At 42.4% G+C, this 16,178-nt stretch overlaps 1 protein-coding gene across 1 annotated transcript in view; it reads left to right on the forward strand.

The window, feature by feature from the left end:
* Nucleotides 1–4,653: 4,653 nt before the first annotated feature.
* Nucleotides 4,654–16,178, forward strand: part of col5a2a (collagen, type V, alpha 2a) — a 33,323-nt gene continuing 21,798 nt past the window's right edge. Inside the window, exon 1 of the mRNA XM_067252133.1 lies at nt 4,654–4,885. Coding sequence (XP_067108234.1) covers nt 4,795–4,885 — 91 coding nt within the window. The 5' untranslated portion in view covers nt 4,654–4,794. The remainder of the gene's footprint in view (nt 4,886–16,178) is intronic.

The raw sequence follows: 16,178 nt of genomic DNA on the forward strand, positions 1-16,178 counted from the left end.
GAGGGAGGTAGATGTCTTAAGCAGAAACCCCTTCAGGAGATTCCGTGGAGGTTTTCTTCGGTCGAGGGAAAAGTCATTATGTTCTTCTGGCAGATGAACCCCACCACATGTGTTTGTGAGGGCTGGGGCCGTGCATCGAAGAGGAGGGCTGATGGATACAAGCAGGAGATCGCACGAGGGAGGATTCCTCTCCAGGAAGTGCAGCTCACAGCTTACATTGCCGTGGAGAATTCAGAGGAGGTTGTCTGCCAATGAGATTTGTGTTTCAGGGAGGATCCTGTTTCATCTGAGAGCGAGGATAAAAACGTTTGAGATCAGAGAAGCACACTGGAGTTTGGTGCAGTAGGTTTGATGGCTGTGTGACAGTATTGGGATCAAGCACATGGCTTTTCTTTGAAATTATCTTGTGACCTTTTTATTTAGACTAGATGGAAAGAAGATGTGTAAAATTCTTATCATTCTAGCGTTTTATTTTGTATAATGTTTATACAACCAACTGTGTCTTGTCTTTTGCATCGCATGTGTGTTCCATTTGCTGTAAAAATAGATTGATTTATAACTGTATCCAGATGAGGTAGAATAATAGTCAACTGAAATGTTTTCTTGAACATTCTGTTTGCTAGTTCTTGATAGTAGCAAAGGAGAAGGAGAAATAATAGTGTTTCTGAAGGTGTTTGAGCTCTGGCTAGATAAATAGTTTACAGTGTTATTTGGCAGGTGTTTCCTTGGAGACTCAAACCAGGCAATGAGTTCCATTCTTCATTCAGTTCATGAGTATGAGGTGGTTTACTCCTTACCACAGAAACCTCTCTACCATTCTGATCCAGATCAATCCAATCCATCTTGGAAAATAATTAAGAATGTGCAAGGCTGAACAAGACCAGGAGTTTGTGTGTCTCAACTTTGTTGATGATTTACATTTACAGTTCAAACTATTTTATGCTGGATGATAGTTATTTCTGCTATGTGTGGTGGAGGAAGGGATGGGGGTGGAGGGATGGGGGTGAAGGGAGGGATGGGGTGGAGTGAGGGAGGGATGGGGTGGAGTGAGGGAGGGAGGGAAGTTAAGCCCTTTCGGAAAGCTTACTTCCACCTTTTCCTTCACCCACTGAAATGAAAGTTCATGTGTTGAAAGTTGGACCTTTATCTTTTCTATTCTACCACTAGTCCTACAATGTGACCTTTGGGAAAGGACGTCTATGATTTCCATGGAGACATGGGCATGTGCTCTGTGGATGAAGGACTGCAGCACATACTGTAATTACACTGAATTACTGTCCAAGACTGATCTGAATCTAAATAATTCAAGAACCTTCCACCCTTTCATACTGTGCGTGATGACAACATAATGCCAGTACTCAACATCAGCCCCCAAGCCTCGGGACCTGCATGTAATGTAACCAAGGACACTGATTAGCAGAGATTTCCTTAGATTTATGATTCATGTGCTAAACTATCAGATATACTGTATGCGCAGTACAGGACAGCGTTAGCCCACCAAACTGCAAGTTGTAAACTCTAGGTGCTAATGAGGTCTGTGGCACTCATGCCTTCACTTTGATTTACAGTGCCTCATAAGAAACATCTATAGTACATGTACAGAAAAGCACAAATCTTAGTCATAAGTTAAATGTGTGTTGATTGAGTCATTTTGTAACAGATCTAACCATTCAAATGTCAACAGATTGGAACATCTGGATAACTGCATTTCACCATCGATGTGCAAATGTATTTGTATCTTTACTCTTGCTATTTGTATTCAGCCTCTGATCTGCACTTCTCTGTCACGGCCGTCTCTGGAGGAGAGGAGCTCTAACTGAACTCCTCCTCACAAGGTTATGTACAGTTTTCTCTGTGTTCTCTCCCTGTCTTCCTTGAGAGTTTAGGGAGGTCTAGGTGCAGTTCTATGGGCGGACGTGAAGCCCTCTGACACACTGCTTGTAAAGAGGACTATACAAATATAATTTGTTTTGTTTTTAGGGCATTCTCTTGTACTAGAAAGACATGGGTGTGTTAATGGACCCATGCCTCGTCTCCTATCTGTCTATGAGCCCCCCCATGTTGCAGCTCTAATCAACACCTCTTTTACAGTGATGAGATCAAACCTACAACTTGTCTGTCATTCCAGAATCTTAGTCTTTGTTTAGGTTAGTACCTTGTAAACTGAGGAGAAATCCATGGACCAGTCCAAGCTTGATACTAGCTGGCAACAGTCCAGGCAGCACATTCCATGGGATAAACAAGTCATTGTATTTTAGTGGACGATGCAATAGAGAGTTCAACATTCATCTCCATCTCAAACCAGTGCTTGGTATTTGCCCATGGTACAGTCTCTTTCACAACTGCTTTCATCGCATGTATTGTAAAATGGTGGGTTTTGGAAAAGCTGTCAGGCTTCAAGGATGTATTAGATCTTGTGTACTTTTCCCCCTGCATGGTTTCAGCAGGGTTTCTGTTATGTCATTGATGAAAAGGCTGTCTCACTGAGAATGTCAAAACACGTTCCAAGACAGGGACCAGTCTGATACACATCCTAAATAATCTAAATGAATGTATATGGCAGCAACAACAACAAAATAAAGAACTCAACATCAAACCAATTAATCGTAAATCAACAAATTCTTCATGTATTCAAACTAATTCTATGATATGTCCATAATCTAAGGAGGGGTCGTCACCTTGGCAGTGTGAGTATGACACACACACACACACATACGTGATGTGCTTTGGGCTGTCCACACTCAGGGAACATGATTCACTTCAACAAGGCCGAGGCAGCCCTAGTAGTCAAGCAGAGAACACGCCATGCTTCATCCCTCCGCTCCCAGCACACCTATCCTCCTCCTCCTCCTCCTCCTCCTGGCAACACTGTCTGATGACCCAATCCACAGCACGCTGTCTGCTAAACAGCTTTTCAAACACATGCCATCTCCCTCTCTCCCTCCACGCAGGGAAAATAAAACGGATGCTAGCTGGCGTCCTTGTGGAGGGTCTGGATTGGCTGAAGGCCCCTCCATGTACGGGCAGGCTGCAGGGGAACAGCTGTGTTTCTCCTCCTGCTGCAGTCCCACTGGCTGCCCCACTTCCAGGCTCCATGGAAACTAAATCACCTGATGCTTTTAGCACCTTGAGAACATGGTGCACAGCTGGTTCCTGTCATTAGCCACTCTGTCTCACATGACTTAGAGACTAGCAGGGGACAGAGCCACTGTCTCACACGGCCCAGAGGCTAACAGGGGACAGAGTCTGTCTCACATGGCCCAGAGGCTAGCAGGGGACAGAGTCTGTCTCACACGGCCCAGAGGCTAGCAGGGGACAGAGTCTGTCTCACATGGCCCAGAGGCTAGCAGGGGACAGAGTCTGTCTCACATGGCCCAGATGCTAGCAGGGGACAGAGTCTGTCTCACATGGCCCAGAGGCTAGCAGGGGACAGAGTCTGTCTCACATGGTTTCAATTTATCATGCGGGGAAAAAAGTTCAGCGTAGGGGGTGCTCAGGTCAAGTGGCAAGTAACTAGTCCAGGTGGAGGAGGGAGACAGTAGTGACGAGGACCAGATCCTTCCACCACTGAGGAGGAGGAGGAGGAGGAGGAGCAGATCCTTCCACCACTGAGGAGGAGGAGGAGGAGGAGCAGATCCTTCCACCACTGAGGAGGAGGAGGAGTAGCAGATCCTTCCTGTGGAGAACCCTTCTTCCTTTGCTCTACACATTGAGACCTTCACCAATATTTAACACTGTATTTATATACTGTAGGGTAGTTAGTCAATGAAGAAAGAATGCACTCCTGCACAAGACATCAGGCTAGGCCCAGTGGAGTGACAGGAAGTGATGTATTCAAGATGACAGGAGGAGCAGGAAGTGATGTGTTTGTAGTTTAAGGGGCACAAAATTAATAACAGCTGAAGAAAAGGGACTGGTTAGTGACTATTTAGTTAACTGTTGTTAAGTACTTATGATATGACCAGTGTGAGTATATCAGTGCCTAAAACCATTTTGATAGCAATATGGTCTTAATTATTCCCATGTGAGAAGGCATAACAACCTCCAGTCCACTCTAAATCTTATTGTGGCTGTTTAAAATAGTTTCTCTCTTTACCTGGCAACACAAAGACAGATGGTCTTAGTATGGGAACCATTTAATATCATTGAAACATCAATCAGATTATCAGCAAAGATCTGAGAACTGGAATTATTTCAAACTTTGCTCGTGCTGTCAAGTCACACAGTTCAGCTCTCATCACGCAGAACCAAAGACAAGCAGATAGAAAATCTATTCTTGTCCTTAATTATCTAATAAAAAGTGCCTTTCAGCTCCTGCTAAGTTTGGTGCCCTGAAGATGGTAATAAAAGAGCACGTTTATGGTCTTGCTTAGCAACCACTTCAGGGAGGGGGAAAACAGTGTTCATTTAGAACAAACAAAGATTTTCTTTGTTCTACATGTTCATCCTAACTCTTCTTCTGGATGTTTAGTTCCCGGTCAAAAATACTTGAGAACAGCTAGAGAATAGAACTTGTGAACATGGGTGTAGTTCTCACACAGACACAGATGCCTGTGAGTGGATGGTTATGAGAGAGGGCTGACAAAAGGGGGAGGAAAATTAGGGTTGCCAGCATTCTTCTCATTTAAAGCTGTAACTACACAAAAAAGCACTCGCACCGAGTGGGCTGGGTCTGCTTGCTGCTTTCAAGAGAGTCTCTCTGTCTTCATGGTATAGCAGTGATAACCTGATCATTTTTTATCCCTTTTTTCCCCTGCTTTGCACACAAGGAAGGCTCATGTCTTTCTTATAGACATGATGAGATTTGTACATTCAAGGACTTTCCTTCTCCTGGTGGTCTCAGTGGCTCAGCTTTTGTTTGTCAAATGCCAGGACGATCCCAGTGGTGAGTATCCTCATTTGCTGTTGATTTTCACACTTAATTGCCGATGTTTGAAGCGTGTGGGTGCTGGGAACATGCTGTGTTGAACATTAACATGAGCTTGTTGGATAGTTAAGTTGCTTTAATTGGTTTGGGGTTCAGTTTTGACATGCTGCTGTACAGTGGAACCTAATTTGGTCCAGGTGGTTGGACCAATTTAGGGTGACAATTCATTCTTAACGGAGGTGTAGTTGAGTTCTACAGTACATTTAGCAAGATAGCAGAGCACCAGCTGTTTGCTTCCTGAGGACTTTGAATGCGTGTTGGGATTGAAGTAAATGCTGACACATACCGTTTGATAAAATGATCTATTAATTATTATCTTGTGCCTTCTAAACTGGAATTGATAGCAGCTGAAAGCACAATTATGACATGGAATATGTTGAGTTGTTTATAGTCTGATTGGACCAGACAGGAACAGACTGTCTGAGAATCCTACAGGCTTTGTGGAGATTGAGAGTAGATGAGAGGAACTCAAGTGTGGATTATCTTAAATTGGCAATCTAGATATTTAAGTCAGAGTTGAAGGATGTGAACATCTGTTGGTTGTTGAGAGTCATTTAGAGGTACTAGCCACAATCCAGTCCGGAGAGGGAGTGGAGGGGGGGGGTTGGTTATTGTAAAGTAATATCATTATTCCTTACCTCAGCATCAACAAGTGTTGCCAACATTTTAGTATTCTTTCAATCAGCTGCATTCTCCACTAGCTGGTTTCAACACAAGCGCTCGCGCGTCTTTGAGGAAGCACAGCTTGCATGTTAATGCCAGGCAGATGTGGAGTGAGGGGGGGCGGGGGGGGGGGGGGGGGGGCGGGTGCATTCACGTAGTCATGAAGTCCTCCGCTTTAAAGACCTCTGAGCAAATGGAGAACGTGTCTGCCTGGAGCCGGAACACCTGAGTCTCATTATTCCAGGCTGTGTTGTTTTAGCAGCTCTGATGTCACATGTTTTAAATATGATGTCATAAGCCCAGAGCCTGAAGCTGGTTATTCAAACTGTCTGGAAAGTGCCCTTTGGTTGATTGAGTCCGTTTGTTCCCAGATGGGAGACTATCTCCTGGATGGAGGAAATTATTCTTGGATGACTGATGAACATTAGATTTACCGGTAATAAGATGATTCGTCCAGTACATGTTATCAGCATTATTAGAGATGCCGCCACCTACTGGTTCTGAATGTGTACTGGAGATTTTCTAAGGCCTGTTTTGTACGAGACTTCCACTGGATTATGTAATTTATATATATTTTTTATTGATTTTTGAATGCCTATATTATCTATCTAATCTGAACAATGGGGTTAAAGATTGGCACTGTTGTAGTCTTCTAACTTTTCTGAAACAAGACGGCCTATGAAGACTATTGAAACATTATCCTTAATATCTTTGAAACACAAACATGTAGACCCACTTTAACCCAGTCACCTTCTTAAACTAGCGAGTTGTAGCTCAGACTTTTGTAACCTTCCAGAGAAGGTTCTTGGCCTCATATTTGAACAGAGTTCCATCCCTGCTGGGTCAGTGGTTGGCTTCCTCTGTTGCTTGGTGAAGACCAGGGTTTCAACATCCATCCATCTGAAATGAAGCACAGGGGATCTGAACTCATGTTCCCACTCAACATTGAGATTAGCTCCAGAGCAGAACATTGAATCTTTACTGTGAATAACTCAATTAAACTAGCTGTTAAATGAGTGTTTGTGCCATTTAATGTATCATTAAGGGTAATGGAATTACCATTAAAACTATAGATGGACCCAGGGACACAATGCCTTAGTTTAATATCCTGAAGACTTTTTCTGAGAATTGTACTTATGGTCAAAATACCCAAGCTTGGTTTTCAGCAGAGTAAGCACAGTATATGCCCACATCTACAATTACCAGTGTTACTGCATTTAATTGAGATTTTTATATGGAAAATGGTGACTTCAAAATGAGTGTGGTTGAATGTTGATGAAAGTTGGGTAATTGCAAACAGACGTTCTGTCTCAAAGATGTTGGAACATAACTGTAATATTTATCTCTTCTAGAGGGGAAAAAAATACATTGCTGTGGCAAGAAACTGTGGCCTGTTGAGGTTAATTCTCTCTCATACTGCCCACATGTCTGAGGGGACAAGCTTTGGGCAAATATCTGTGGTAAAAGTCCAGAGTGAATATTTGATGGGTTGAATCATGTTTTGAGGAAATATTAGAAATCTAAATGTTAACTGGAATTGTGCAGAACTGGATGAATATCACATGTATGAACATGTGTGAAGAGTTTTCTTGTAGAGGGGTTTTGCTCGGTCCTTTCCTGTGTCTAAGGATGACAAATCAGATGAGCGGTCTGTGGCGTGCACTCTGGATATGTACGTATACAAAACATCATTTTGAGAAGAATAACAGTTAACCTCTCACTGACACTGAGACAAGAGACATGTGTGGAACATTTGGAGGAAGGCTTGGGGTTGAACATTAAGCAAAGACTGGAACCAGATCACAGGCTCCAGTAAGAGTGGCCAAGAGTTTGTGCATAAAACATTTGCAGCGAGAAACTGTGTTAAATTGTGTCGGTTGCATGTGTGTGAGAGAGTGTGTTGGTTTAAGTTGCCTGTGTGTGTTAGGACACACCCCTGCCTATAGACACAACGGTAAAACATCTTCAAAGACGTCACTTAGCACTATAGCTACAAGAAAGGGACTGAATGTTCAGTCCCTTAGTACCCTTTTTACAGTAAGATAGTATTTTATGCACACATACTCATAGTTCATATACAGAGTTTCTGTTTCTAAGACACCTCCCACTCCCTCACATCAAACATGTTCTCCTGAAAGAGCTGCTATTCCAAATCAACAAACCTACATGAGGTCATTTTAATTCGCAAATTGGTTCCAGTTGTTGTTGCCACATCACTAACATTGCAACAAAATGGCTGTTTTCTACCAAACCTAAAATGACCAAGCATGTGAATCCAACCAGGTCTGATTAAAACCACATGCAGCATTTTTTGCTCTATGACTTGATTACATGCCTCCTTTCTTCCCAACTAGGAAAAAAAGACCAGCACAATTTAACCGTTTTCAGTGAATCTATCTGAAGTTACAACTCCCAGAAAATCCTCCATTACGTTTCAGAAGTGGGACTAGTCAGTTATGTTATCAGTTGTCTTAAAGTGGTAAAGTACTGTGGCTCGCCTCCGTGACTGAAGGGCACAGATGATGGAGCTGATGGATTGTTAAACATGGCTCACAGTCATGATGTCTGCTCCATGGGAACTACTTATAAACCAAATGATGGCAGTCAGCAAATGGAGAGAAGGGGTAGGGGGATGACTTCCAGATGTTGAAATAGTTGCTTTGGCTGGATTTGGAAAATATTAAAACAAGGTTTGGCCTCAAAAGAGTAAGGGGAGGATGTTGTATTGCTGATGTGAGACTCAGCATGTACAGCTCTGCTGGTAATGTGTGAGTCTTGTGGGTTTTCTAGGTAACAGTGTTGTGGTCTGTGGGAAATCCAATGTCCCCTGTGCCTCCTCTGTCAGAAGGTAAACTAACCGTCTATTTTGAAAGCGTACAATTAAAGCGTCCGTGTGTTTCCCTGTCTTGAGTGGCACTTCCCTGAATGTGCTCTGTGATCCAGTCAGCCTGTCCGGGGCGACAGCCTCAGATGACAGGATGCATCCAGAAACACATGCCTCGTCCACGGACGCGTACAGCGGGCCCCTGGCCAACACTCTCTTTTCTTCCCAAGTTGCCTTTACTGTTTCTTTGAATATTTACACAGCTGGTTGCATTTTTGTTTTGTTTTTTTGCAATTGAGAACTGAAGTACTTTTGCCCTCGAGAGTTAATTCACAGTCGGTTGGCAGGTTTTAATACACTGAGCTCTCTCTCTCTGACACTGTTTTCCGCCCGTCCCTTGGTGACCATTTTATAGACTGGAGTAACTGCTTTAAATACTGGATGTCAGTTTCAGGAGAAGTTATGTCCTGTTAAGGTAGCTCTTTTAGACTCATGGCTTCAGGCACAGGGATGAGTCAGGGAAACCATACCCATGCTCATTAGCATATGCTGTAAGATTGAAGTTGAACTACTGTAGAATAATTCCTTCAAGCCAGTATACTGTATCTTAAAGACTATTCCTGAAGCTTGGTATACCATTAAAGGGTCTTTGTGCCGCCTGTGAGCCAAAGGAAGGCTGTCTTGACATCTTGTGGCCAGGACAAACCCAAATTCTATGCTTGGCTCAGTAGTTAAGGTTATGGTTTCTTTCTGTTCAGACTTTAGTGGGTGACTACATGCCACAATGTGGCCTTAGTTATGTTTAGGTTCTTGGCAGTTTATTGGACAGCTGATTGACTGCATGTTGGTGTTCCTGTGATGACCTACATGGCTATAGGTGTTTTTGTAGAGGTGGGTCTTCTCTAGTGTGACAGGGCCAAACAAAACTGCACTCTCCTATTATATAGTGTACAGTATTGTTTAGAATTATTAGGAATTGTTAGAATTGTACATGTTATATTTAAAGACTGCTGCCACTTTTATGTTTATTGTATGCACCTGTTTCACTGGTACAACCACAGGATGATGATGAGGGAATGTGTTACTGTGCTGCTTTGTGTCTGCATGTGAGAACAGCAAGGCTTACCATACTCCTCTTCTGGCATGTGTTGGCCTTATCGGAAGTTCCTCTTAAGTAGATTAGAATATATTCAGAGCATTCAGGAATTCCCTGGAGTACTGTCAATACTTGGTTTCCTGCTCTTTGGTGTCTGGGGTCTTTTTAAGCCCTCTCTGCAGCCCACATGACAGAACACAGCACCCTTGGTGAACAGAAAAACTGAACATTAATTTGACTGTTCTTTCATAGCACAGAAACACCTTTCACGTTCTCAGATGAATATTGTTGAGACTCACTGAAGCCCAATACCAGCAGCAGAGATGGGAAGTAACAAAGTACAAATACTTTATTACTCTACTTAGCTAGATTTTTCTGGTATCAGTACTTTACTTAACCATTTATTAGAACTATTTACTTTCACCCCTTACATTTTTACACCTTAATACATGTACTTTCTGCATCTTACATTTTAAAGCAAGGCACTTGGCTTGGCTTGACACAAAAAAAAGTTCAAAAGGTTGGGAAATTATTTTTGAAAAAAAATAGTTCAAAAGGAGGCATTTTATTTCTTCCAAAAAAGAAATTAAAACTTAAAAAGAAAAAGTTTCCAAAGGTTGGAACATTTTCAAACAAACTTTTTGAAAAAGCAGTGCTGGAGCAGGACTCAATGCAGATTCATTGAGAGAGAGTTGACATGGACTTTCCTAGAACTGGTAAAGATAATTAGTAATAATTAGTAATGCTGAGGTTGATTAGCTTTCAGCAATATTAAATGATAAAGGATTCAAGTTGATATCTATAGTTACTATAGTACTTTAGATAGTCGTCTTTTGACTGGTGTGAATACTAAAATTGTATACAGTTTAACAAAATGACTGAATGAATGGAAAGCTAGCTACAGTATGGAGATGTAAGCTATGAAGATGCATTAGGAAATGCATGTGCTTACAACATTCAATTGACTCCTACTACAGATTCCTACTACATCTTAAAAATGTTCAGCATATTACAATGACAATGTGGTTGCCTGAAAAAAGAAGGCCAGAGTTGAAATAAACATTCAGACAGAGGAGGGCATTCTTTCAGCACAAAGTTGGCCTGTTTTCATGGTCGCCTTCCCGCCCAAACACCATCCACATCACACATGACCAAGGGGATGTGGAAATATCTGCTAATTCTTGCAGTGAGTCATGGCAACCAACTGAATTGGATAATTTGACCAAATGGAACCATTGCTGCAGTATCCTGTGAGGGGTTTGATGTAGACTGGTGGGAGAGCTTCAACATTTAACGCTCAACGTCTGTGATGCCTGCAGGGGCCATTCCCAGCTGATGTTGTGGTCCCACTCTTTCATAGATTCAGTTCAGGGTAATCACTGAGGTTGAGTCAAAGCTATCCTCTCCATTTGAAGGAACATTTGTAATGACATTAGACCTCTGTCCTAAAATAATGTGGCAAAAAGATGAATCTTATGTCATCTGGCAAGCATAATGAATTGTTTAGATTCAAGTTGCCTCTGACAACTGACTGAAATAAAATGTTGCCATTTGTGGTGTGAACATGTGATAATGGGCTAAAGTAGGCCACACGTGTTGTCTTGGTTAAACAATGCTACAGTGTGCTAAATGACCTTTGAAAATAAACAGTTTGCCTTTTTCACTGGCGCTTTTCTTAATGTACCATGCATGATGTGCTGTAACAAACATTTGGATATTTTTCACTCGGCTGTACCGTTGATTTTGTGTCATTCAGATCTGTATTTCCTCAGACTCAACGAGGGCAGTGAGCAGTAGATATGTATGTATGTATGTATGTATGTATGTATGTATGTATGTATGTATGTATGTATGTATGTATGTATGTATGTATGTACGTATGTATGCAGTAGGATGAATGTGTTTCCTGGGCATGCAGAAAGTGATTCAGTGTTTTCCCCTCCAGATTCGGTCATGCAGAAATGAGGTTAGGGAGGTTAGGAGGCGAGGGGGGAGAGATGGAGGAACAGGAAGAAAAAGTATGAGTAAAGGAGGAGAGTTGAGAAGGGGTGGGAGATGTACAGGAGGGCGTCTCTGTGCAGCATATGTCATGAAGAGCAGGCCCTCTCATAGACTCTCCCCGGCACAGGAAACACTGTCATGATGGAATGTCCTCTGGACAAGGCTGTGTTTGGTCTCTGGGTTTGGGCTGTGAACCTCACTGGTTTTTAGTGAATCCTTCAGGAGACACACATTTAGTTTGGATTTATACTGCAGCTCCTTGTTAAAAAGTGCACTTGTGTTGTAGAAGGGGTCTATCTGTGTTTAAAGATACCAGTGGAAATTGGACAAGCCACATTTCTCTGTTAAATATGTGCAAAAGTAACATGTCATCATATGGGAATTTGTTTCATGAGTAAAAAAATATATATATATTATTTTTTAATCAAAAACTATCATTCAGACTTGAATCAGTGTCGTCTGCTGCAGTCAGAAACATCTCTGATGTCTCCAAACAGGTCAAGTGTTCTATTAAGTTGAACTCTGTCTTTAAAAGTAATGATACTATTTTTTCCTGATCGGAAAAAGAATCCCAGCCTGATTTCAGAAGGGCTCCCAGCACCTCCGCGTCCAAGCTCTTACAGCTGGTGATGACATGGACAGAAAATATGCTGCTGGGCGTGGCCGGGGTAAACAAACTGCAGCAAAGCTGCCAAGAATGAATCCCTTCATTTGGCATTCAGTCCTTCCCCAAGTCGATTCAGAAAGTATTCAGTATTGTCCATGCTGCACAGAAACCAGCGCCGTTGTCTAATTCTCTTTTTTACATCCTTGCTTTCTCTATGAGGTTGCTTGTTAACCCATGAAACGCTGTACATCGTTGGATGGTGTATATATTTGAGCATTAATCCTCTGCATTTTAAGAAGCATTATTCATTCATTATTCAAGTCATGCATGTCGGACATGGCCTTTTGATCGCCCTTTCTGTCTGTCTTGGTTTGACAGAGATATAGGACGCACTAAACTTCCAAGGGGTCATTCTGTAATAAAAAGAAAGTGATAAATCGTTGTCAGTCCCTGATGCTTTTAGAATGATGTCACCTTGAGCCAGAGGGGGCCTTGTAATGGGTTTGTGTTTGACACACAGCCCCACAGAACCCCATCTCACACTGGGTTGAGTTTTGGGTTAGCAGAAGGTTAGCTGAATGTTTGTTGATATTAGTTTTACTTCTCACAAAGTGTAATGTTATCAAAGCCCTGAATTCACTATCAATGCCTGTTGTATAGCACAAAAACCATAGCCTGGACCCCAACAAGAGGGATGCATGTCAATCTACAGTAGAAGGAATTCAGGTTGTCGTTTTACCACTGAGGACCACACAAATCATATTCTATATTTATGGGTCTTTAAACTCATACTCTACATATGTAGTATAATTGGGCCTCAAATACAAAACTAGATATTTTTCTGACTTTTAACCTTTTGTTCTGTGTTCAAGAGTAAGAGATGAACATGGTCAAAGCAGCAGGCATAGGACTCTACACAATGTGCAAATGTGTCAATATGTATGCCCCTGCACCCTGGATGTTCTGGTGCCGCTCCCTGCTCCAGGCTGCACTGCAGGCAGCACAGACGGACAGCTGTAGCGCCTCATCAAGGTATAGGATCACCTCACAGAGAGAACAGGGAGGGATGAGAGAGGGACAGAAACAGAGAGAAAAGGAAGAGAGAGGGAAATGGAGATGAAGGATTATGAGAGGAGAGGGTGAAGAGATGAGATAAAAAGGATGTGGAATATAGAAACAGATGATATGGAGAAGAGGAGCAGACAGAGAGACACACAGAGACAGAGAGTGAGAGAGAGTGAGAGGCAGAAAGAGTGAGATGTAGAGAGAGAGACAGAGAGTGAGAGAGACGCAGAGAGAGGCAAAGAGAGAGAGTGAGAGAGAGTGAGAGGCAGAAAGAGTGAGATGTAGAGAGAGACAGAGAGTGAGCGAGACGCAGAGAGAGAGAGGCAAAGAGAGAGAGTGAGAGAGAGTGATAGGTAGAAAGAGTGAGACGCAGAGAGAGAGACACAGAGTGAGAGAGACAAAAAGAGAGTGAGAGGCAGAGTGAGAGGAAGAGAGAGTGACACAGAGAGAGTGAGGGGCAGCTAGAGACATATAGAGAGTGAGAAGCAGAGAGACAGAGAGAGAGTGAGTGAGAGAGACAGAGAGAGAGAGAGAGAGAGAGAGAGAGAGACACATAGAGTGAGAGAGAGTGAGAGGCAGAGAGAGACACATAGAGTGAGAGAGTGAGGGAATGCGTGGGAGTGCGAGAGAGAGTGTGAGGGTGTGAGAGTGAGAGGATGATGCACATACTCTAAAGCAGTGTTTCTCAACTCTGGTCCTCGGGACCCACTGTCCTGCATGTTCTAGATGTTTCCCTGCTCCAACACAGCTGATTCTAATGAACGGGTCATTATGAAGCTCAGCAGAAGCCTGATAATGAAGATTCATTAGAATCAAGTGTGCTGGAGCAGAGAAACATCTAGAACATGCAGGTTGAGAAACACTACTCTAAAGGAATGAAAAAGAGGTGAAGGTCAAATGGTCAAACTGGTTCAGACTGGTTTAGACTGGGTCATGGGTTCAAGTAGAATGTGGTGGCAGTATATTCGACTAGCCTTGGGAATGTTCTGGATAACATCAATAGGATACCTCTTTAAAAAAATCCTAGTTTCCCCCCTTAAAGAATGATTATGGTATGGACTTATATTGGAGTATGTGGATAAAGCCAGTTCTTCACAAAGATTTGTAAAACCAGAGTACTCCTTTTGCTTTGGTAGAATGGAAGTGAGGAAATGAGTTTCTTCCTACATGGCATAATGAGAAATATCTTTCCTCCTTCAAGTAACTTTGTTCAGACTTGTTCGATGTGGATATTGCTTCACCTCTTATCATTAGAACATACAGTCTCAGACATCGGTTATAACAGTTTCTATATGAAACATAAATTATACAAGTTATGGTTTAAATCAATACATTCCATTGCATTTCTTCCCTGTGTGGTTCAGTGACATCATGTGTGGTGTGTGGGGGAGAGTGTTGGTCCAGGTTGCTCGGACGGCAGGAACATAGTTTATCTTCCCACATCTGGACATGCACTTAGCTGATGTGAAACAGCAGGGTGTCGTGACCTGCTGTATATGTTAAAAGGGTAGTTCTGCTCAACTGGAATGTTTAACTTCAATGTGAACGTTTCCTGCGATTCAGACATGGCAGGATACCTGCTCTCGCTTCACATAAAAAGAAAATGTGCTTTAAATAGTTACTAAGACAAATTCAAGTTACGAAAGAAAGACAAGTATTGACTGTTTAGGCTGCGAAAGGTGTTGGTGTTGGAGAAGGTGTAGATGGTATGGCTCGGTGTGTTGAATATAGCAATGTGAAGGAGTCACACTGTCTTTTGATTTGTCTGTGTTTTGATGGTCGTACATCTGGCTTTATATCACACATCATGACCAGATGACGAGGTGTTTTAATAGGATGAAGACGTGTTTTTTTTCTCGGTATCAAAAGGTTGTGCCGCAGACACAAAATAAAAGAACGTTCAGTTGTTCACAGTGTTTATTCTTACCTTCCATTTCGTCACCTGAGGATCAACCGAGGACGCCTTCTGAGAGGAGCATGCGGGGGTCTGAACGGTGAGGCCGGGGGGGTGTGCAAAGGAACCAGACATGCAGCGTTACAGAGTGCTCCCAGGCCGTGAGCGTGTCTCCCTGTTTAGCTTGGTTTGATCCGAGCGCTGTGGACACAACCTGAGAGGATATGAAAGCCACATGTTTGACGGTTGGCCAGGACACTGTAAGTTAGGGTTGCAAATCTAACAGATCCACCTAGGAAGCCAAATATTGCGAGCTTTTCTTTTTCTCTATACTATCTTGCGTACCCATGGTTATGTTCACGCCAGAGAAGAAAATAATCTTATGTTTTAATACTTTCTATTCTTACTCACACAGGCAATGTGGATCCAAAAAATATTACCTGGCCTGTACTGTGCCATTGCAACGGCAGGATTGTACTGGATTACTCCAGCAAAGGCAGTAATAAAAGCTTTGGCCACCTACACATTTATGTTTTGAGAATGCGGCAATCTACACCTCACTGTGTACATTTTAAAACCACACTTGGATCATGAAACTGCACCCTCCTGTACATTGTTTTCATGATACCTGAAACACTAAGAGCTTATAAGTTCTGATCCAAAATGGCTGAATGTTTCCCATCCTAATACAGTAGATCAAAAGTCACCATGTCTCTAACCTGTGACCACAGGTGACCTGTAGACTCTCATGGTTAGGATATTTTCAGTAATGAAAAGCACCAGAGTGTAAGATGTCATTAAGATCACTTTGTGATTAAATGAGAATTGATTATAGTCATAAAACAAAAACTATGAGCACAGGTTTAAGGGATGAGCAGATCTGCTTTGATCTTGTCTTCATTATGCTAGTGTTTATGTACCAAGTGTGTTATGGCTGAGAAAATTATATATTATAGGTTAAACATGGCTTTGGCTTTGTGGTCTAAAGACTGTAATTTATCTAAAAGTGAAAATGCGTAGAAAACACAAACCATGTGAAGCTGTTGGGTAACCCAGGTGCCTCCGCACGAGAAACCACATCCTCAGAAGACACTGCACTAC

This window comes from Osmerus mordax, chromosome 2 (assembly GCF_038355195.1).
Source record: "Osmerus mordax isolate fOsmMor3 chromosome 2, fOsmMor3.pri, whole genome shotgun sequence".
NCBI classification, from domain to species: Eukaryota; Metazoa; Chordata; class Actinopteri; order Osmeriformes; family Osmeridae; genus Osmerus; species Osmerus mordax.